Source organism: Astyanax mexicanus, chromosome 20 (assembly GCF_023375975.1).
Source record: "Astyanax mexicanus isolate ESR-SI-001 chromosome 20, AstMex3_surface, whole genome shotgun sequence".
NCBI lineage: Eukaryota > Metazoa > Chordata > Actinopteri > Characiformes > Acestrorhamphidae > Astyanax > Astyanax mexicanus.
The window spans coordinates 36,483,314-36,507,684 of NC_064427.1; the positions used below are offsets into that span (position 1 = coordinate 36,483,314).

The following is a 24,371-nucleotide window of genomic DNA, read 5'->3' on the forward strand; positions in this document are numbered from 1 at the left end:
ATACGGTAGGTATGCTGTAAATAGATGTAAGTAAGGTAAAATATTTATACAGTCTGGAATATAGCCTGTTGGAATCCTGGGTTAGCATAGCTAGCTACGTCATGATAAGTGTCCACAGCAAGAGCTACTTCAGACTGCATTCACTTGAACCATTTAAAGAGAACTGTCCAGATATTATAAACACAATTCTGGAAGAAACCTACTTTTGAAAGTGAGTGTGGCAGAATAAGGTGGATAGAGACAGGAAAAATGTTCACAGGGTCATGAGATAATTCTCTCTCAGACAGGAGCTCCTTATTCCTATTTATTCCTGCCCAGCTCGGCCATGTCTGTGTTTTCCTTCCTTAGCTTCAGACAGAAGAGAGTTGTTTTCTCTAAACACTGCAGTGGTCTGATAATTTATAGGCCTGTCCAGATTGACCTCTTTGTGAAAAGTGACATTTTGCATTGATAAAAGGCTTTATCTGCTGCTCTGCACCGTATTTGCTGTCCATGCACCCAAATCTGAGATCCTCTGGGAATTATTAAATTATTAAATTGAATTGTGAAACAAAAATGATATCTATTTTGCTGTCAGAACCTTGTTTCGGTCGGAACTGAAATAAGTGCCAGGGTCTGAATGCAACAGTCATGATGTGATACCTCAGGGGACAGTATAAGAATGTCTGCATCTGTATAAGTTGTGAGGTGCTATCTTGTGAGTGAGTTTGAACACTGACTAGCATGCTTATGGCAAAGCAACAAGAGTTTAAACGAGGCCTGATAGTAGGTAACAGACGGATGACATAGTGGCGCACCCTTAATTCAATGTGTATACCATAATGGACTACTGTACGTCATAGAAGGTAAAACAATACAGTGGACAGCGCAGTGGGTGGTAATGATCATGACCGGCAGGATCTGGCTAGAACTGTCCATGCAAACAAAAGACAAGTGACTCCACCCATTTGTTACATACTGCTATCTCGTTGCACTTGGCGCATTAGTATAGTTTATTTTTGTTCCATTGGAGCCATTTGTCAAACTGTTCTTCTGAGCTGTTCGAGGACTTTCTATTTAGAGCAGCTGGAGCCTCTTCTGGAACACTCTTTCAGTAAGAGCTGAGAAGTGGCGCCATTCTTTTTAAAATCACCCTGCTCCCCTTTTTGGTCCAACATTTAGTTATTTCCTGTGCTGGTTGTGTTTGTTCTCTGCAACAAAAACTGCAAGTTTCCAGTTCAATTTTTGGCTCTAAAATAGTATCATAATATTTCAGGGTATTTTTGTAATAATTATATTTATGGTGATGATATGACAAAACACAAATATTTTATTAATTTATACTGAATCAGTACCCTAAATTCAGTGTTTTTCCTTTATTTTAAAATGTTCTGCATTGTGGATTATAGATAATAAAGAAAATAATAGTATGTCAAACTATGAAGAGAAACATATGGAAATATTTAGAAAACGCAAATGTGTTAACCAAACCAGAATATGCTTCATATTCTGCTTTCTTCAAAGTAGCCCCTCTTGCTTAGATGATAGCTTTGTACATCTTGCCATTTTCCTAGTCAGCTTTATGAGGTAGAGGCACCTGGAGTGGCTTTTTGGTTAAGAGCTGTGCCTCATTAATAGTTAATTACATTAAATCAATGTCTTTGAGAGCATCAGTTGTAAAGTTGTGAAGAGGTAGGGTTGGTATACAGTGAATAATCCATATTATGGCAAGAACTAAGAAATAAAATACTTTAAGTAATGTAGGTCAGTCAGTTCTAAACATTTCAAGTCGCAAAGACCATCAAACACTATGGTGAAACTGGCTTTTATAAGGACCACCTCAAAAAAGAAAGACCAAGAGTTATCTCTGTTACATACGATATGAAATGGCACCGGTCTATTGGACAGTTAGTCTTCTAAAGTCTCCAGAAGCAGGAAAAAAAGCTTTTTCTATAGTGGCGCTTTAAAATGACTATTTATCGTTTATCGCAATAATTTCTGGGACAATATATCGTCCTGAAAATGTTTTTATTGTGACAGGCCTACCCACACTGGTATCTTCATGATATTAAAGTTAGTTTTTGTGAATTTTGTGTTCTTCTTGCAGCTCTAATGGAAAAACGGTTACCTGGGCACAAAACGAGAGAGGCCACCGGCCGAACCTGTGGAAACGCATCTCTATTCACATCAAGAAAAAGGAGGAGAGCAACCAGACAGCTATCATCAAACCCTTCTCCAAGGGATGCGATGCCCCTCCAGACACAGGGGTGAAGGCGTCCTACGAGAGGCCTCAGAGCGCCCCACGATACCCTGTGACCTACCGCCCTCGCACACCCTCCCCTCTGCCCACCGTGTGCCAGCGAGGGTCAGTGCAGCGATGCTGTGAGGACGAGGAAGCTGCCAGAGATCGCAAAAGAGAAGAGTCCGTCAGAGAGCGGCAGCCGCCGGTGGTAGCCTTGCCCACGTACCTCACCGAAAGGTCACAACGAAGCGGACCGCAACAGACGTCCATCATGGATCAGATCACCTGTGTGGTGAACCGCTTCACGGCCAACATCAGCGAGCTCAACAGCATGATGCTGCCGACCAACTCGCCTCCGGGTTCGTCCCTTAACAACTCCGGCCCCAGCTCACCCACCTTCAGGCTGCTCCCCCGAGAAATCCCACAGATTTCCACCACAGTGACCACCTACGCAGAAGTGGTGGCTGCAGCCAACGCCACTCCGCACTCTGCAGTGGGCATCACCGGAGGCATAATCACCGGCGGGAGTAGCCGGGGATCTCCCGCTAGTCTCTCCGAGAGCACCTATGACTCTTCGTCACAGGTGAGGACCACTGAACTGGAGGAGCTGGCCGCCCTCACGCCCCCATCCCCATTTAGGGACTCCTCAATGGGTTCGGCCAGCGACTCCCCGACCTCGCCAGACTCCGAGCTGGCCCTGTGTCAGCCTTGCTCCCCAAAGTACGACCGACTGATGCTGCGCAACTACAGCCAGAGCTCCTCCTCGCTGTAAACACCTCACCCCAAGGGTCCTCCTCTTAAAGAAGTGGAAGGATGAGGGCATTCTGAACACTAGTCTAGGTTGAGACTAATTTTGATTTTGATTTTGAATCTGATTCGCTTTTTGTCTGGTTCCAAAGTAAGTTTGGACTTTGGAAGTTTGGACACTTTGCTGCAGGATTTGCAAGAACAAGAACTTGGAATGAATACAATGGAAAATTGTCTAAACTTCAAATGTAAGTGCTTGTGGTCTCTTAAACACAATGGCACCCAGAAAAAGGAAAGTATGGTCTTGTAATGGAACATTTCCTTATTGATGAGCGTAAGTAACTAAGAGGAAATACAGTGCTCCACAAAGTTTACATACATGACTGAAAATATTCCTGAAGACAAATGTGTATGTGTATAATCTGACTGAATAAGGGAAAACTATGGTGTGAAACAACACCTGGAGGTGTTTCTTTGGACCTCAGTGAACTGTGGATTCAGACGATATCCTGTGCTCGACCTTCAGCCAGTGACACATTCCAACGATGTCAATCAACTGAGATTTTTAAGACAAAAATCCACACGTTAAAACAGAGGCATTTGTCGTTTGTACGCAAGGCTGTCCGCTGGCTATGAAAGTTGCACAATCATCTACATACAATCATCAACGGCAAACATCGAATGTAGATTTTTAGGTAGTATGGGACCAAATCTTCTCTTAGAAGGAATGTTTGATAGCAGTGTTTGTCTTTTGCGACTTTTTTTTTCTTTTTCATTTTACACGTGACGGTGTTTCATGATAAATATAAATACAATTAAATTTCCAATTTCTTAAAAAAAAAATCATCTAGTGAGCCAAATTGTTATTGAAATGATCTGAAAGATCTAAATCTAAATTGCCTTTTTTGCTATTTACACAATTATTAACCCTTAAGAGCCCAGACCCATTTCTGAATATTGATATCAAGTTCAAACTCAAATAAGATAAATGTACTGAGCAGCTCATTTATGTTTATTTTTTATTGTGGGCACATGAGTGTAAATATTTTAAGGTTAAAATCATGATGTAACATAAAAAACACAAAGATACAAAATTTGTATCTGTATTTTACTGTTTTGTACTATAAATCAGGACAGAGCTAGTTATATAGAACATAAAACATTAATTAAAGCTTTTGAATCATTACAAGATTTGGAACAGAGCTGTAAAAGCAAATAATACACTTCTAAAAGAAGCTAGTTTTATCTCCAGCACTAACTCAGCACACCTATATTTTGAATTGTGATTACTGTGGAAAAGTATTTGCCCTCCAGATTTTTTTAAGCTGTTGTGTTTTTGCCACACATCATGGTTTCACATATTCAAACACATTTTAATTGAAGACAACCTAAACAAAAACAACATACATTTTTCTAATTAACATTTCATGTATTGAAGGGAGGCCAACTGGTCCTGTGTGAAAACCTACAGTCATTAGCCTAATAGTTTTTTAATTAAGTAAATAACCAAATTTGGTAATTTGGTAGTGGATAATTGGGTAAATTTAGTTAGACACTCGCATTACAGAAATTCTGAAAAATTGGGCTACAGTTACTTCACAGTTTTGTAATAAGACTAATCTCCATTCATACCAACCATTTGTTTCGAGATATTGCATATTAATATAGCTATTAAGGTAATACAATGTAATAAATGCCTTTTTAAATGGGTGATAATGGTGCTGAAAAAAAAAATGTTCCTTCTGGTTTTGCATTTCCTCGTGTTTCTCTGGCCTTATATTACATTTGTAATATGTTTAAGGATATGAAACTGTTTTGCGTGCCAAATATGAGGAAATACAGAAAACTAGGAGAATTAAGTATTTCAGTCCTGTAGTCATCCTGAAAGTTAGGTGCAGTCATATTTAAAATGAAAGATTCCAGTGCATTTTAGAGATTATATGTGTAAATCAATACCACTTTAAAATAAGACTACCTTTAGTTTATTAATGGGTACTTATTAGGTTGTAAATCAGTTATAACACATACATAGAAAGGGCAACAGTATAGATGGCTGTGGGTGCACTATTTGGCAAACAACAGGTCATTGTTGCCATTTTTACGCATGTGTTATAACTGATTATTAATGATTTTTAAGGCATAATTAGTAACTATTAATAAACTAATTGTAATTAACCATTTATAAACCCTTTATAAAGGTAGTCTTATTTTAAAGTGGTACCCTGTAAATCATATGTGATCATTGCTTGTTTACAGTTGATATAAAGATAAATTTGTGCCAACTGCATTAAAGAGAGAAGTGAAGATGTTTTCTATAGGTTCAGTTTATTAAGGATGTCCCAGTAGATTGGTTATGTGATGTGCAGTATATACAGAAAGCAATACTTATGAATGTAAGGCGTAGTGAACTAATGCAGACATACAGACGCTCATGCAGTCATCTCATGTGCTCATTCTTCTCATCTTATTCTCTTTAGGTATCATTTTAAAACCAACTGGTGTGCAATGTTCTTTCCAAGTGTGGATCAGTCAGATTACCTCTTGTATCAACACAGAATATTGTTTTATTAATATATATATCGTCGCTGTCCAATGAAAAACACTTATCTCCAAAACAGCAACTTTACAGGAGAGGGAAAAAACCTTGTAAACTTTCATTGGAAGTCAATGTAAAAACAGTTTATTTCAGGTAATTTTGAAGAGTTTCTATTGGTCCGTTCATCAAGAAATTTTGACACAGTGTAAAAGACAGTTTGTCTGTTCAAATTATGTACTAAACTGAAAATCGACAAAAATTGAGATAGGTGTTTTTCATAGGACAGCGACGATATATATATATATATATATATATATATATATATATATATATATATATATATATATATATATATGTATATCATATAAGATTTTCTAGAAAGAAACGACAAAGACATAAATAACTAATTTGTTTTTAATATCATTCGGACCAAAATAGATTCTCCTTTACAAAACAAAAAAACATTTTTTATCAGATTTTAAGCAGTGCTCAGAGTTTCCTACGAAGGGATACACTGTGCTTATCTACAACCTTTAGTCTAATGAACCATGTGCAATATCTCTATTGAATGGATGTACTGTAATGAGGATTAATGTTTGCATGCAGAACAGTGCCAATAGCTGACTCTGTAAGTGCTAACTCTTAACTTCTCGCCACAACTTTTGTACATTTTCTAACGTCTTTTGCATCTTTTGCTCTTTGCCTTTTTTCAGAGAATGTAGATAACAGCTATTAAGTGTGATGTATTTTTCTACATAATATTTGTGTTGGTTTAGTAATAGAATTGTAATATAATAATACTTTAGTTTGTTAAGATTTGTGGTGGTGGGATGAATGTCGCTTGTAATAGCATTTCTAATAGTTGCAGAAGTCATTTATTGTGACTTTTTTATTCTGTTGCAGTTGTAATGTGTGATCAAATGAATTATTTATTGAGTATCATTAAAAGGGACTTAATTGCAACAATGTCCTTGTTTATTGAGCACTACATTAAAAAAAGTAATGGTTAATGGTTGAGTGTGTGGATGTTGAAAGACTTATTTAATTTCCACCCTATTGAGCAATGTGGCTTATTCATGCAACTGATATGAATGATTGCAAAAATGCTACAAAAACAACTCTATAATTTATTAGTATAATATAAATTAGTAATTCAATTTAAAATACATTTAAACTGTAACATGATCAGGAGACCAGCTCTACTATAATTACTTTTTTTATGATGTATTTTGAGAAATTAAATTTCAGTTCTTCAGCTCAGGAACCATAACGACATATTACATTATAAAATTTAAGATAATAAGGCTAATATAGCTAAGGATTCTAAAACTAACCTTAGCCTCAATAGCTACAGCAGTGTGCAATGGTTGGGTATGCAAGTCATATTATTTTTTTGGTTAATATACAGTAAATCTTATTACAAACAACATATTTGAGTATTAGTTTCATTTTTACTACATTGTAAAATGACAATAGAAAAATAGTACATATCCAGCAATAATTTTGACAGCAAGGTAGCAATAATTCTGTATAGGTAGCCCAACTGGAAACCTAAATGTTTTATCAATGTGATTCATGTTGGCCACAGTATCAGTCAAAAGTTTGGACACACAATCTCATTCATTCAACTTAATCAGCTAATATGGGTGATTTGGGATGAGCTGGAGCTTCAACAGCATGAAGGAAACGTAATCACTATTGTTTAGCACCACCAGGAACACAGGAACAATTTCAGGTGACGCTATCTCATGAAGACAGTGAGAAAATACCAGGAGTGTGCAGATCTGTCCTCAAAGCTGAATGTGACTACTTAATAATTCTTAAAAATATAGTTCCTGTATACCTTATATATCGTTTTCAATGTCAAATTTACAATGAAAAACACACTGAATGAGTAAAGGTGTGCCCTAACTTTTGACTGGTACTGTAAACATGGGTCTCCTTCTGGGTTATAAGATTTATATTTAGTCTAGATGAAATCTGTGTAGGATTAAGGTGGACTATAATGACTGGGCCCTTTTGGGAAGCCCAAGTTGGCCCCAGTAAAAACCCACTCAAAGCCCACATAACCCACAAAGCCCAAGTTCCACCCATATGATCCTCACATGAGCATGATGACTGTTTTTTATTTTTGTATTCCCACTTTTTATTTACTCATTCGATTGTGTGTTCCCTCCTTCCTCATTATGGCCACAGTAAATGTCCCCACTACGTAGGAATGTCCCTGTTTTCCTGGTTTGTAACAGACACGAGGTCTCCACTAAGCTTTTTCAACAGTCACACTCTCACACACACACACACACACACACAGCAGGCTGGGGAAGGAAACGTGGAGCACATGAGCTACTCTGGCGGCCGGTCACAAGTTGGACAAGCCCACGCCCTTTAAATACACACACACACACACCCACACTCATGCACAGACACACACACACACACACACACACATACTGCCTCAGGCGCTGCATCCCACACTTTGCCGGGACTGAATAGCATGCGCACATAGTGGCCCTGTGCACTGCGTCCAGCCATGCAGAACCACCGCAAAGAGCACCTGTACAAGATCCTGGTGATCGGAGACCTAGGAGTGGGCAAGACCAGCATCATCAAGCGCTACGTCCACCAGACCTACTCCACCAACTACAGAGCCACCATAGGAGTGGACTTTGCTCTCAAAGTCCTCAACTGGGACTCAGAGACCGTGCGGCTACAGCTTTGGGACATAGCAGGTAGGAGCACCATAACAGGTAGACACCGTCCTGCTGAATAAAACAAACAGCATGGACACCTCAGACTAGTTCAACTGGTTTATGCTGTTTAACTAGATTAGATTTAGTTTAGACCAGTATCCAGCTTTGAAATAAAATAAGAGAGCACTTAAAAATGATGAGTTTCTTTAATTTTGCCAAATTGAAAACGTCTGGAATATAATCAAGAGGAAGATGGATGATCACAAGCCATAAACCAAGCTTAACTGCTTGAATTTTTGCACCAGGAGTAAAGCAGCATAAAGTTATCCAAAAGCAGTGTGTAAGACTGGTGGGGGAGAACATGATGCCAAGATGCATGAAAAAAACTGTGATTAAAAACCAGGATTATTCCACCAAATATTGATTTCTGAACTCTTAAAACTTTATGAATATGACCCTGATTTCTTTGCATTATTTGAGGTCTGAAAGCTCTGCACCTGTTTTGATTTTCAGCCCTTTCTCATTTTCTGCAAATACATGCTCTAAATGACAATGTTTTTATTTGGAATTTGGGAGAAATGTTGTCTGTAGTTTATAGAATAAAACAACAATGTTCATTTTACTCAAACATAAACCTATAAATAGCAAAATCAGAGAAACTGATTCAGAAACTGAAGTGCTCTCTTAATTGTTTCCAGAGCTGTATGTTATCTTTTCTTTTGAGTTATTTAGTTTTTTTTTTTATCTACATGACTCATGATTAACCTGACAAAGCTTAAGAATCAGTATGACCAGAAACATGAAGTTGTTTAAGCTGTTGACCAGCTTAGATTTGGAACATTTGATTTTAACAGTTTAACTAGTCTACAAGTGTGATCAACCAGACCAAGCTTGACAACCAGTATGACCAAGGTTGACCATGCTGTTTTTTTTTAGCAAGACAAAGATGTTGACCAGCATGACCAACATGGGCAGCAAGCCTGCCTGAGTTACCTGGTGCTGCTTATGGTGCTGATACAAGAACTACTGCGAACACAGAGATACATATAACAGCAAACTTAGTTTCTCATTCATGTATTTATCTGCTCATGGTTAAAGCAATTGAACAACTGTAAAGAGGTAAACTAAAAGAGAGCACAGTTGAATCCTTGCTAAAATCACCAGATTAATACACTCTGAAAAGATACTGCAGCACAATGCATGTTTTAAAAGTACTTTTTAGCATGCTCAGTACAGTTAAACCTTCTCACAAAAAAAAAAACAGAAACTCACTGTAAGCTTTTTGAAGCTGTAAGATGTAAGACCAGTATAGGGTGTGTTTTCATTTTAATTTGATAGTTTAGCTGATCTGCATGACTTGATTAACATGATTAACCTGACTATGCTAAAGAACCAGTATAAGCAACCGTGACCATGCTCACTGACCAGCATGACCATACTGTCAAAAACTATGACCAGAAACACCAGGCTGGTTAGGCTTAGGATTTGGACCATTTAAATTTGAAGTGTGGTCAACCTGACCAAGCTAGACAACCAGTGTGACCAAGGATGACCATGCTAGTTGATCAGCAAGATCAATATGGTTGAGCAGCACAACCAAGCTGGTTCTTTTCATTTTAAAACAGTAGTGTTCTGGAGTGGTTAGAGGGCAAAATATTATAACAACTGCCATCAGTGTGATTCTGCTACCATTCCTGGAAAGCCACATACACTATTTTCATTCTAAAAACTGAGGTATCTGGTGGGTCGCAGAAACTTTTTTGGTAACAACGCATTTAGCTGGCTACCCGAGCAACCATGGTGCTGTTAATGGTGCTGATAACAAGAAATACTGCGAACACAGAGATATCAGAACAGAAACTCAGTCTTCTTATCTGCTCATTCATGTATTTATCTGCTTGTTGCTAAACCAATTAAACAACTAAAGAGAGCTGGTGAGATAGAAGAGAGCACAATTGAATGCATATTTTAAAAGGACTATTTATGCTAAGTGCAATTATCTATGGACAAAAAAGCTACAGACTGAGCATCTTAGATTTAAGAGAGAGTGTGTTTTTACTGTAGTTTGGTGGTTTAGCTGGTGTGCATGACTCATGATTATCCAGACTATGCTAAAGAACCAGTATACCAAGCTTGGCCATGCTGATTGACCAGCATGACCATAGTCTAACCGGTCTACAAGTGTGATGAACCTGTCTAAGCTAGACAACCAGTAAGACAAAGGTTGATCTGACTACCAGGATTAACAAAACCAAGCAAGATAACTAGTAAAAGCAAGCTTGACCATGTTTGTTGACTAGCCTGACAAGCTTAGATTTTGCTCAGCATGGGGTTTTATTTGATAGTCTACTGGTCTACTTTTACTGATCAACCTGACCAAGCTAGACCACCAGTATAACCAAGCTTGACCATACAAGGTGGTAAGCATGACCAAAAAATAAAATGCAATATTGCCTACTCTGGTCAAGGGCTGGTTAACCAACTCGCTTACCAGCATAGGGGTTTTATTTTTTTTGGTTGACCAGCTCTTCAACCGTCTTGACCATTAGATACCAGCATAACCCTTTCACAACTTTGAGCTGGATTTTTAGCAGGGTGTACAGATGCCTGTAGGTTCCCGCAGGGAATTACTCCAGCTTTGGGAATTCTCCTCCGCGTGAATGGACTGCCTTTGATGATGTTAGCCTACATCTCATGTTTAACAGCTCTAGGCTATTCATTAGTGCCACAAAGGCTAACTTGTTCTATAGGATCCATAACTCGTAACATACACTGCTGTTCACAAGCCTGAAAAGACTGCCTGTTACTTTTTATCGGTTTATAATTTAAGTTGTATACTCTAATTTACTGTTTACAGTCATTTTTAAAATAGATTTATTTAAAATATGATATATACTATGTTGGGAACAATATTGGAAACACAAAGTGCATTAATAATATTTTGATATGTTGGATCATTATTTTTAGTGGTCTTCTGGAATAATTTTCATTGTATTATTATTTTTTTATTTGCAGTATACATCTCAAAATAATAAATACACGGCAATGTCATTTTTTTTTATTGTGCAGCCCTACTCCATAGTACTCCACAGGAAAAAAAATGGTAGACTTGATGGGTGGATGGATGAACAATTAGTGGAATATATACCCTAAATAGTGGGTAGAATGAATGAACGAATGAATGTATGCATGGGTCAATGAATGATTAGTGGAATTTCCACCCTAAATAATTTGTAGAATGAATGGATGGATGAATTGATGAATAATTTGTGGAATGTCATCTTAAACTAGTGGGTAGAATAAATGAGTGATGGATGGATGCATGGAAAAATTGTGGAAATTCTTTAACTAATGGAAAGAATGGTTGTGCGGATGGATGGATGAATGGATGATGGGTGAATTAATGCATGAAAAAACATTGGAATTTCTTTTTTTAAGTAGGGGTAGAATTGGTAGGTGGATGGAAGGATTGATGGATGAATGGGTGAATGGATGGATGAAAAAATATTGGAAATAATTTTTTAATGGATGGGTGGATGAATGGATGGGTGTGTGGATAAAAAATGTAAAAAATCTGTAATTAGTTGGTGAAAGTTTTTCTACTAGTGGGTAAAATTGTTGGATGGATGGATGGATGGATTGATGGATGGATGGATGGATTGATGGATGGGCGAATGGAAAAATAGTGGACGTTTTTTAACTAGTGAGTAGAATGGATAGATGGATGGATGGATGAATTGATTGATGGATGGATGGATTGAAAAATAGTGGAAGTTTTTTCTACTAGTGGGTAGAATGTTTGGATGGATGGATAGATGGAGGGATGGATGGATGGATGAATGGATGGAAGGATGGAAAAATAGTGGAAGTTTTTTCTACTAGTGGGTAGAATTGTTGAATAGATTGATGGATGGGTGGGTGGAAAAATAGTGGACATTTATTAACTAGTGGGTAGAATGGTTGGGCGGATGGATGGGTGGAAAGATAGTGGAAGTTTTGTGTACTAGTGGGTAGAATGGTTGGATAGATGGACTGATGGATGGATGGGTGGGTGGATGGAAAAATAGAAGACTTTTTTTTAACAAAGTGGGTAGAATGGTTGGATAGATTGATGGATGGATGGGTGGAAAAATAGTGAAGGTTTTTCAACTATCGTGCATGAATGAATTCAAGGATAATTGGCTAATATTTGGTGAAATTTCTTCTTAAACTACTGTGTAGAAAATCACAGTGACTAAAATAGGGATGAAACAGCTCGTTCATCATGTTCTGGAGGGAAGATGAGCAGCGAGAAATGCAATTTTGCCTAACATTCATCACACTGTGGTTAAAGCTAATATAGAATAGATTATACAGCATGCAGAGGTTTCCTGGAGCTTCAGACACATCTCTTACTGTGTACCTCTTCACCTGTTGTCTTAGATATGCTAATGAGCTTGTCTCTGTCTGTTCCTCGTCAAATTAGCATGCTGTGCTGTTTGATCTGGGGGGTGACTGTTGGTTTAGTGTATGCAATAAAGATCAGCGGGATTTGCCAATCTGAAGTGAAGCTCTAGGTATAGAAATTCTCAGACTGCTGGTGCCTTCCTCCTCCAGAATGCCATTTTAATCATCCAGATCCAGTCTCACATGTTCTGCACGGCAGCCGCCCACCTCTGCCTTTCTCTCTCTCTCTCTCACACACACACACACACACACTCAGAACCCAGACTCACTTCCCCACGTGGAAGGTATGCGTGCAATCATATGAGAACTGGTCTCATGTGAGTAAGATTTAGAGGCAAATCACAGGGGAGTCATTGTGGAAAAAATCGCTGTAAACAAACCAAAGAAAGGGCTGGGCTCACTCCCTATACGAGCTATAACTGCTGCCGCATATAGAGTGGGCCTGTATTATGGCCTGTTTTCATAAAAAAGGTAATGAGATAATGACCTATATCAAAATAAACAGCAGAAGCAGTATCAGTAGCTGGTTATTCATTATACATGTTTCTGCTGCATTTATTATACATGTTAGCCTTGTAGAAAATGTGTCTAGTGGTTAAACACATCAACAAATTGCTTATTACACTAACATGCCAATATTAACCAGTATTTAACTATGTGTTTTTTAAATCCTTTGAGAAAACAGTTTTGCTAAAAAGTGTATATTTCAGTCAATTAACGTGTAAAATCTGACGAAGATAAAACAAGCAGTATCTAAGAAAAGTGAGTACACTCCTCGCATTTTTGTAAATATTTAAATAATTCATTTAATGGGACTATATGAAGTAGTCGCCATTAATGTCTAAACCGCTGGCAACAAAAGTGAGTAAACCACATTGTGCCCACATTAACCATTTTCCCTCCCTATTATCATGTGACTGGTTAATTGATACAAGGTCTCAGGTGTGAATGGGGAGGCCTGTTAAATTTGGTGTTTTAGGTACAGTTCTCTCATATTGGCCACTGGATGTGAAACATGGTGCTTCATGGCAGATTCCACTCAGAACAGTGGAAGAAGTTGAGTCCACATGTTCAGCATAATATCCAGAGGTTGGCTTTAAAAAGAAATAGGTGCATTAGTGCTGCAGAGCTTGAAGAAGATACACACTAAGAAAAGGAAGTACAGATTTGTACTTAAAAGAGTACAAAGCTCGTCGCTGGGGATGTACCTTATATTGAGGTACAAAAAAGTACCTTTCAGTGAAAGTCCTTTTTTGTGCCCATGGTTTTTGTGCCAGTAAAGATTATAAAAATTATAAACATTATCATCAACTAAATATGGCTCAAAAACTTGATGATCCAAAATCTGGCTTTCAAATAAAAAATGTGCAATTAAATTATATATTGTTTATTAGTACAGTGATATAGAATACTGAATGTACCCTTTGTCTGGTTAAATGGTACAAATTTGTACTTATTGCTGTTAGAAATTACTTTGTACTTCAGAGGGAACAAATCTGAACCTGTAAAGACCAATATTGTACCTTTGAGTACAAAAAAGTACTTATATCGTACACCTGTTTTTCAGAGTGTAGCAGTAGGTACATTGTTTATACTGTAGGCTTCCTGAGGGGATGGTTTGGGAATGCTTTCAGTGCATGCTGTATAAGTTGTGAGGTGCTATTTTGTAATTAGAGAGGCTAAATAGTGACCAGCATGCTCGTGACAAGGCAACATGCAATATCGAAGTTTATCGAAGTAAGGTCTGGTAGTGGATGTTATAAGAAAGGGAAATAAAATTTCTGAAGTTGTTCAGGCATTTTTACACATTCCTCGATTCACAGTGTAAGGTGTGTACTGAAACTGCAGTACCAGTCAAAAGTTTGGACACACCTTATCATTTAATGTTTTCATTTTTTAGTTTTTTTTTCCCTACATTGTAAATGAATACTGAATCATCCAGAGTATGAAAGAACAGATAAGGATTCATGTATTAAACTTAAAAGTGCTTTGTTAAAGTTCTCAGTGCCTTGTTTGAAATGTCAGGGCCCTTTGAATTCTACCACTGAATTGTGGAGCTACTTTGAGCTTGTTAATGGTGCAAAAACAGTGATTTCTTTGTTTTATGCCCCAATCACTAGCATTGTAAGCCTGTTGGGAGCATCAGCTAAAATCACTGTATTTCATAATGCCGGGGATGAATGGACGTGGGCGGTTCCACAAAAAGTTTGTACTCGTTATCATGTTTAATTACACCCAAAGTTCATTTTACACCAGAGTTCTCCTTTAAGATGGACTTAGAAATAACACATTTCTTAATGAGTCCTTGGAGAATCCCTTTGCTACACAATAGAAACTTCTAGTGGATTGCCCCTAATTCGATGTGAAAGTGAGAAGAACCCATTTAAAGTTCATAACATTAAGGTTCTATACCAGGACGTTTTTCCTAGAATCATTCCAGACTAAATTGAATTTAACTGCACTGAACTGCAGGACACTTTTCTATTGTCACTGCACTGCTGACCTCCGTAGGATCGTTACTTATTTGCAGACTAAGCTGCAGTTTCACTTTCACAGGTTTCACAGCTCAACTAGAAACTGTCAGAAATCCTCCAGACTGTGTCCTTCCTTGAACCGTAACTAGCTGTCTGCATTCAGAAACTTCCTCTTGTTATCTCACTTAATAATGACCCAATTGCTGGGATCATTGTGTAGCGTTGAGCCTCCAAATGTACTAGCTTATTTTTATCTTATTGCTTTTGGAAACTGAATATTGGGGTATTACAATATAACATCACATATGACTTTAAATATACCAACAAATTCATTGGCATAAATAAATAGCTGTATCAGTGTCAGACAGTACTAGGGAGAGTAATTATGGTGGCACGGTGGCTTAGTGGTTAGCACGTTCGTCTCCCAGTACTGGGGTCTTGGGTTCAAGTCCCTAAATTGGATACTCTAAATTGCCCAGAAAAATTGAATACTATGTATGTAAGTTTGTGTGTGTGTGTAAATGTATGCATGACTTAGCCCAGATATGGATTGGCACTCTGTCCTGGGTAATTGCTGTAGTGCTGGATGCAGTCCTCCAGGTGGACGGTCTTTTCTGGTTAAGAGTATGCTGTGCGCTATTGGCTGCCGCTTCTCACCGGTGTGTAGATGTGTAAAAACGTGTAAATTGTAAAGCGTCCTTGGGTTTCTAGAAAGGCACTATATAAGTTGAACTTCATTAATAATAACCTTATAATAAACATGTAGTTGCTATTATTTAATGAATGCCTTAATAAAATAAAAATAAAAAACTTAAATTTAATTCAGTTAATAAAACACTAATAATATACTGTTAAAATTAATGAAAGGATATATTCTGATACTATCACACCAAGCAATTACTCTCTCCAGTAATATTACTTATCAGCAGCAGCTCATTACTGTGCAAACATTCAAAAAAAAAAAAAACTAGCCTGTTTGAACAGATAGTGCTAATGAGCAAAATGAACAAGATGAACAGATCAGATAAACCACAATGATAACTTACCGTTCTTTGCATTCATTGTTGAATATGGATGAGATCTCATTAATGATACAAATTTCTTAACAGGATCATTTGCCTGACAAGAAGATCTACTAGTAAACCGATAAAAAGGAAAAATACTGTATAAATCTCCCTTTGGCATTTCAATATTTAACTATTTGTGTTTTATGAAAGTAAAACAAACAATAAATAACAAATGTGAGTACACTTTTCATATTTATGTAAATATTTAATTATATATTTTAATGGGACAGTGTAAAGTAATCAGTGTACAGCCTGTATAACAGTGTACATTTACTCATTTAGCACTGCGTTAAAAGGAAGCCTCTCCTGAAGCGGATGCCCAAGAAAGCCTTCTAACAGTTTGCCGAAGACAAGCAGTCTAAGAGCACGGATTACTGGAACCATGTCCTGTGGTCTGATGAGACCAAGTGGCAAGAGATATAAGGCAATACTGGACAATAATAATAGACAAAATATTGACACTTTGGGTACAATTTGGCCATTTTTACTTAGGGGTTTATAAGCCTTTGTTGACAGCATCTATTTGTTAAGTTAATTTGAGCAGATTTACACCATTAGACAAGCTGTAAACTGACTACTTTACACTGTATGTCAATATCTTCAGTTTTATCCTATAAAAAGATATACTTAAATATTTACAAAAATTGTAAGAGGTGTACTGACTTTTGTGAGATACTGTATGTATTATTGGGTTGTTTGTACACAAAACAAAAAGTACTGTTCTCATATTATAATATATAAGAATACGTTAACTAATGAAAATCAATATTTGGTTTTGATAAAACGTAACTGCATCATGTACACTACTTCCAATACCAACAACCACTACCATCTACTATCTGGAAAGAAGTAATTAGTATGTTACTAGTATATGTTATTGTTATATGTTATATGTCATTAGGTAGCGTTTTGTTTGTGTTGACTGTAAATGTATGTAGTGTTTTATTTTATTCCAGGATGTAACATTCAACATTCAACCACCTTTTCAACAAATAATTTATCTTGATTGAATTGCATGAGATTATTTGTTGATGTACACATTTTAATTATAATTATAATTATAAGGATTAAAAAAAGGACACAGTCTGCAGGATTTCTGACAGTTTCTAGTTGAGCTGTGAAACCTGGGAAAGTGAAACTGCAGCTTAGTCTGCAAATACGTAACAATATTACGGAGATAAGCAGTGCATAGAAAAGTGTCCCGCAGTTCAGTGCAGTTAAAATCAATTTAGTCTGAAGTGATTCTAGGAAAACCATTCTGGTATATAGAACCAAAAGTTAAAGAAAAGTTATGAACTTTAAATAGGTTCTTCTTCTTTGGGCACATATTGTTTGCTTCTGATTTTCAAGCTAAACTGAAGACATTAACTGATGATAATACTAATGCAGACATCCCAAGTTGCACAAGTTGATTTCAGGGAGGTTATCCCCCCCCCAGCTCCCCCTACCCCCCTCCGCCAAAAAACAAAAAAAAAAAAACTTGCACACACACCAAAGGATAACGAAACTTTACTTTTATATTAATTAATTTTACTTTTTTTTTAATTAAATTTAGAGTATTCAGAGGTGAAATGAGTTTTATCTTTTTTCTTTTTGGAAGGCCCTGCCTCTGCTTCCCTTTTTTTTTTTTTTTTTTTTTAAAAAAGCCTTTATTTGACAAAAAATGACAGTTACAATATCACAAAAAATTGGACAACATCAAAAACATTTCATATCTTATTACAATAATTAATAGTATTGCCTCCGCCATGATCTGCTTTCTCTCACTCACTAAACAAATCCCGTCCGGGAGGGGGGAAAAACACTGCCCGCCCACACTAAAAACTGATTGGCTGTCTCACAGACTCTTTGCAGAGAACAGGCCAATCAGAACCCTCTCTGTTTTCTCTCTCTCCTTCCCACACGCGATTAGAGAAAAAAAGTCTGTGGCCTGTGTGCGCGTTTGGGGCACTCGTTCTGAATTCCGGGAGATTATATGTGACTCGCGGGCATCAGGGAGCCACTACCGAAATGCGGGAGACTCCCACAGCTTCAGGGAGACTTGGTTTGTCTACTAATGTGTGTTTAATTTGTGTTTAGCTAAGCAGCTTTTTTAATATATTTTTTTTGTGCAGTGTCTGTAATATGGTTTAATCTTCCCTTTTCTCTCTCTCTCTCTCTCTCTCTCTCTCTCTCTCTCTCTCTCTCTGCTGTGGAAGGCCAGGAGCGCTTTGGGAACATGACTCGGGTTTACTACAGAGAGGCCATGGGGGCGTTCATCGTTTTCGATGTCACCAGGCCCACCACGTTAGAAGCAGTCACCAAATGGAAAGAGGATCTGGACTCAAAGTTGACGCTAGCCAATGGCAAAAGCATTGCTACTGTCCTGCTAGCTAACAAGTGTGACCAAAGCAAAGAAGTCGTGGCTAATAATGGTCTCAAGATGGACCAGTTCTGCCAGGAGAATGGAATTGTTGGATGGTTTGAGACATCAGCCAAGGTAAGGTGTAGTATTATGTTTTACTGACAGGAAATTCTTTGTTTATGAAGTGAAATGAATGATACCATATTTTTCGCACCATAAGGCACACTTAAAATCCTACAATTTTCCCCCAAATCATCAGAGCACCTTGTAACCCGGTGTGCTTTAAGTATGAATTTTATCAGTCAGGTATTAAGGAGCAGTAAAGCCACTCCGCTGAAGTACAGCATTATACAGGAGTTTCAGTTTAGTTCTCCAGCAGCGAAACTGGAGTAGCATTAGCATTACCCACTAACCGCTATTTACTTGTTCAGAAGTGAGTATTATCAGCCTGTAGTCTGCTGTTAACCCTGGCTAGCACTGCTGGAGCAGAATTAGCATTAACCGCTAACCACGCTAAGTCTTTCTTCATTCAGAGGGCAGTATTTCAAACTGTAGCCTGCGTATTTGCTAGCTAATATCACCCTGACTTACCGGAACGATCAAGGTTCCTCAGTGTAGCACTGTTGCTAATGGTTATCCGCTAATGCTAACGCTCCAGCCTTAGTGCTGCAGAAATCTGTGAATCTAAGCTTACTGTAAAAAACTGAAGTGCTTTATTCACCCAAAAAAAACAGTATTCAGGAGAGCAATCTGTGCAGATTAACATCCAGCGCTTGTTTGAATTTAAAATAAAGTCTTTTTATTGAAGTTTTGTTTACTTAGCTTAGCTTTACTTAACTTAGTAAGCTAAGAATGTGATGGTACATAATGGAGAGATATGGATAATCTAGAAACAGGTACTAATCTATCAATGTGAAAAGGTGATGAGCACATAATTGATAATGAAGAGCTAGGGCTGATATAGAAACAGATTCTGAGTGTGTTGATGTTGATCACTGCAGGGTTGTAGAGCAGGAACGCAACACAGCGAGCTGTGGAGAGCCAGGTTGGGCAACATCAGGAACAGGGCATCTTGATACATTTAGAAGAGATAGATAGAGAAAACAGAAAGGCAGAGAGATGGAATTAGTTTTGACTGGATTATGGATTCATGTAAAACAGAGAATGTGGCTAATGACTCCGGCAGATCTAAATAAAACAGCCTAACTAAAGGGAGAGAGCCAGAAGGTAACATAGACACAGAGGCACCCTGAAACACCGGCATCCACCCACTCCACCATCCGTCCACAAACCTGAGTGACCGTGTGCAGTGGGAGAACAACAGCACCATCATCTCAGTTTACCACAATTCCCTCTGCTACCAGGCATGATCATTACCACCTACTGCACTGTCAACTGGGGTGTTAATTCCTTCCATGATTAGATTAGATTAGGGGTGTCCAAACTTTTTTTGTTGGGGGCCAGAAGGAGAAATATATTTGATGTCACGGGCCACACTCTGTAATAAAACAAATAATTAAATATACCTTTAAATAATAGTTTTTTCCCAATTATTTCATTTACACACCATTTTACTTGACTTACTCTCTTTATCTTTGACAGTGTTGTGTAAACTAAGATTTTTCAAATTGATGTTTAATTTCATGATGTCTCTTAATATTACACTCCTTAATTACGGCAACTTTTAGACTCTTTGGCCCGTTTTTCTGCGCTACAACTGAACACTCTCTCCGCTTTTAGACTCTTTGGCCCGATTTTCTGTGCTAGAAACGCGCACACTCTTCACTTTTAGACTCATTGACCCGTTTTTCTGCGCAAGAATTGCGCACACTCTCCACTTTTAGACTCTTTGGCCCGTTTTTCTGCGATAGAATTGCGCATCCTCTCCGACTCTTTGGCCCAATTTTCTGACACCTAGCGTTCAAACTTTGAATCTCATATTATAAAAACCTGCTTAAGAGCGGGCCAACTTTCATTCTATTTCTAAAATACCTCGCAGGCCGCTCCAAAAAAGGAAACTGGCCGCAAATGGCCCACGGGCCGTAGTTTGGACACCAAACTACCCAACTAGTATTCTTAGTACACATGGGACACAGTAGATAGAGAAATGTTAAATGCCTATACAACTGTAGTTTCCCATCCATCTGACACCCACTATCAGACCTCGCTTAAACTCACTTAAATTGTCAAGAGCACTCTGGCCAGTGCTCAACCTAATTCATAAGTTTAATAGCTCACAAATTATGCAAATTATGCTGTCCCATGACTTTTCTGCTATGTATAAGGAGTTGCACCTGATGGATCATTGTTTTCTAGATGTAGATCTGTCTTAAAGTCCAGAGACACAGAAATAGGTCTCTCGCATTAGCAAAGGCTAATGAACATCGTGCGCTCGGCTCAGGCCCTAATGAGATGTCAGGTGCCCAGGACCAGGAGATCATGAGGAAACATGCATTATGAGCTGCGTTTGAAGACCCCTAATTAAATGCCCATGAATATTCAGGACCTAATTACACCTGACAGTCACGCCGAGCAGTTGCCAAGGGACGAGGAGCAGGGCCAGCGCTCACTCGAGGGCTCTCTCATTAAATCTAATGAAGACGCTCTGAAGGGATGAACTTTTTAATTCATTTAATTATTTATTTATATCCATTTAGCACCTTTTTTTTGCGCTCGTCGCGGCACGGCGGAGACCGAACGGTTTTAAACGTAGCCTCGCCTCGTACAAATCCGCGCCTTTTAATAATTCACAATGGCTCTACGACCCAGTTCTGGGAGAGCGGAGATCAAAGAAAGGCCTGCTATCGGCTTATGATCAAAAGTAGTGGAAACAATCAGATACCAGTGCCGAGGGTGAGCGCTCGTACCGCCCCATGCTGCTCACCGCACTTTTAATGCGTGTAATTGGTCACAAATTTTTCGAGCGTGCACTACTTTTACTTTTACAAATCTGCACACAGAAAAAACGGCTCATTTGTAGATCCCATTCACTAAAATTCAGCTGTATGCTTCTAAACAGGGTCATGATGTGTCATACTGCATTGGCATTGGTATGATCCATGTGACTTTTGATTTACTTATTACTCATAACTTTATGACCACATCTCCAGACATGACAGTGCAAAGGATGGATGGATCAGGCTTTGATCACATGTTTAGTTACTTTTAGTATTAGTATTTTAGTATTAGTATTTTACTATTAGTTACAAGTAATAGTTACTTTTAGTATTTGTTCAGACCACCCCATAAAACATTTTTAAAGAACGAGTGGCATAGGTTTCTATGATCCATTTTTTTCCACTTTCCATTGCTGTGTTAATAATTGCTATTCAATTTTTTGTTAACATTCAAGCAGTTTTTTTTTTTTTTTTACTCAGTAACGGGGAGTAGTGAAGTAAATCACTTGTGTCAAAATATATTTGCGTAAAAGTAAAATGCACCAGCATCTCAGTTTACCACAATTCCCTATAGAACTTAAAATTATTTTTTTTAATAAAATAAACTTGTATCTCATACTCTTGCATTCTTTTCTCTCACTGTTGTAGGAAAACATAAATATCAACGAAGCTGCAAATTTCCTGGTGAAGCACATCATCGCCAGTGAGAACGACATCCTCAAATCAGTGGTTCCAGACACCATCTCGCCTCAGCTGTCCCCAAACAAGGAGATGAGCTGCTCTGGGTGTTTTAAACCCTGACACAAGAAGAAAGCACACCAAAAAACACCCGAGAACAGTTGAGGACCATGGATGGACTGAGGGATTCACTGCACATTCCCTTTAGCCTGCATTCTCTCTGTTTAAACGAGACCCAAAACAGGAAACAAGGACAACTGTGTAAATATGTAACCATATATGTGTGTGTGTGTGTGTAAGTGTGTAAGTGTGTGTGTGGGTGGATGTGTGTGGATAAATGGAACACAAAGAGGAGTCCAATTATGTATGAAAAGGTACTTCAGTGATTTCAGTGTTCATGGTTATTTATGTGCAAATCTCTGGTTGTTTGTATTAGCAGGATGTAAACACTGGCCACTTTATTAGAAACGGCTGCCTTGTTCTTCCACCCACTAGACCCATTATGAAGTTTTTGTGTAGGTGTACAGCTTCTGTTACCTGTAATCTGTTGTCGAGGTCAAGTTGCACATTATTCGTCACCCGCTATCCCATTCATAAATGTTGAATTTCTGACCAGAGGACCATTGTGATGACCAGCACAGCAGGAGATATGGTGCACCTTCAAGATCTGATGTTAAGTTTGAGCTGTTCAAACAATCATTTCATTGTGACTCATATCTGACATCGATCTGAACAATTCACACGTTGTAAATGATCAGAGGTGGAAAAAGTACTGAAAAATTGTAATGAAGTAAAAGTACCTTTACTTTGCTAAAATTCTACTCAAGTAAAAGTACCCATCTAAAGATCTACTCGAGTAAAAGTAAAAAAGTACTCAATTTAAAATTTACTTTGAGTAAAAGTTACATAGTTACATTTAATTATTTGATGTAAAAAAAGTAAAACAAATCATAAATAATTATTAAATAATTATTAAATAAAATAATTTGGACCTTTCAGGCAGTATTTGTTCAGACAACCTCATAAAACAAGTGGCATATGTTTCTATGATCCTTTTTTTTCTTTACTGTTAAAAAGTTATGGCATAAGCAGATTGTTTAATGTTCCCAGTAAAAATCATTAAAAAAAACTGTGGGTCGGCGCATGCGCAGTGCTGTAAAGAAGCACATATCGATGGGGAGCATAACTCGACAGAAAACTTGTTCCCCGAGCCACTCACACAGACCCCAGGCTACACAGCTGATTCACACAACGTCTCTCCCGCTAACCATAATAAACATTGCTGGGAAAAGTCCAGCTGCGTTGCCATGGAGAACAAAATTCTATTTTTTTTTTATTCATACAATTTGTTTTTTTTCCCAGCATTTTATTTTTTATTCAGTAATATGGAGTTTTCCAAATTAGTAAAGTAAATTACTTGTGTCAAAAATAAAATTACCTAATTTAAAAACTACTTTAAAAATGACAAATTACTCATAAAATCTACTCAATTACAGTAATGTGATTAAATGTAACTAGTTACTTTCCACCTCTGTAAATGATGCACATGTTTAAAACAGCAACGCTTCACGTTAAGTTTCGGTTTCATTCAAAAGATATGACTGATGCTGCAGCAATGATCTGTAGATGTGTCGGCCAATTAACTAGAAACACAATGTGGCTTCAACACAAGCCTATCTATACAGTATTATTGTAACAGAGACATCAGGCCAGATGTTTTTGGGATTTGTTACTTCAATTCCCCACCACTAAAGTCCTTAACTCTCTGCTGCTGTCCATTATCCTGTCCACTCAGGGTCATTTTTCATTCTTCTCCTTGATATAAAAGTGGGGTGAATTCTGATTAGGATGTTCAGACTGAGTCACATTGGCACAAATTGGATGTGTATTCATATTTCAATACCACATACTGAACTGGCCCACATCGGAAGTAAAAATGGCAGATTTAATGTGTTTTTTGCTGCTCACACTGCCACACAGAAAATACATTTGTGTCACATACAGCTCTAAAAAAATAAAGAGACTGTTTCAGTTTCTGAATCAGTTTCTCTGATTTTGCTATTTATAGGTATATGTTTCAGTAAAATTAACATTGTTGTTTTATTCTATAAACTACGGACTACATTTCTCCCAAATTGCAAATAAAAATATTGTCATTTAGAGCATTTATAGAGCATTTATAGAGCTTTCAGACCTCAATTAATGCAAAGAAAACAAGTTCATATTCATAGTTTTAAGAGTTCAAAAATCAATATTTGGTGGAATAACCCT

At 37.7% G+C, this 24,371-nt stretch overlaps 2 protein-coding genes across 2 annotated transcripts in view; both read left to right on the forward strand.

Moving 5' to 3' along the window:
• Nucleotides 1-5,829, forward strand: part of grm5a (glutamate receptor, metabotropic 5a) — a 74,585-nt gene extending 68,756 nt beyond the window's left edge. Inside the window, exon 9 of the mRNA XM_007247261.4 lies at nucleotides 2,087-5,829. Coding sequence (XP_007247323.3) covers nucleotides 2,087-2,993 — 907 coding nt within the window. The 3' untranslated portion in view covers nucleotides 2,994-5,829. The remainder of the gene's footprint in view (nucleotides 1-2,086) is intronic.
• Nucleotides 5,830-7,910: 2,081 nt separating this feature from the next.
• On the forward strand, nucleotides 7,911-23,216 carry rab38b (RAB38b, member of RAS oncogene family). The gene is made up of 3 exons (XM_007247262.4): nucleotides 7,911-8,233; nucleotides 18,380-18,660; nucleotides 22,071-23,216. Exons 1-3 carry the CDS (start codon nucleotides 8,035-8,037, stop codon nucleotides 22,221-22,223), a joined length of 633 nt encoding a protein of 210 aa, XP_007247324.1. The 5' UTR covers nucleotides 7,911-8,034; the 3' UTR covers nucleotides 22,224-23,216.
• The last annotated feature ends 1,155 nt before the right edge of the window (nucleotides 23,217-24,371 follow it).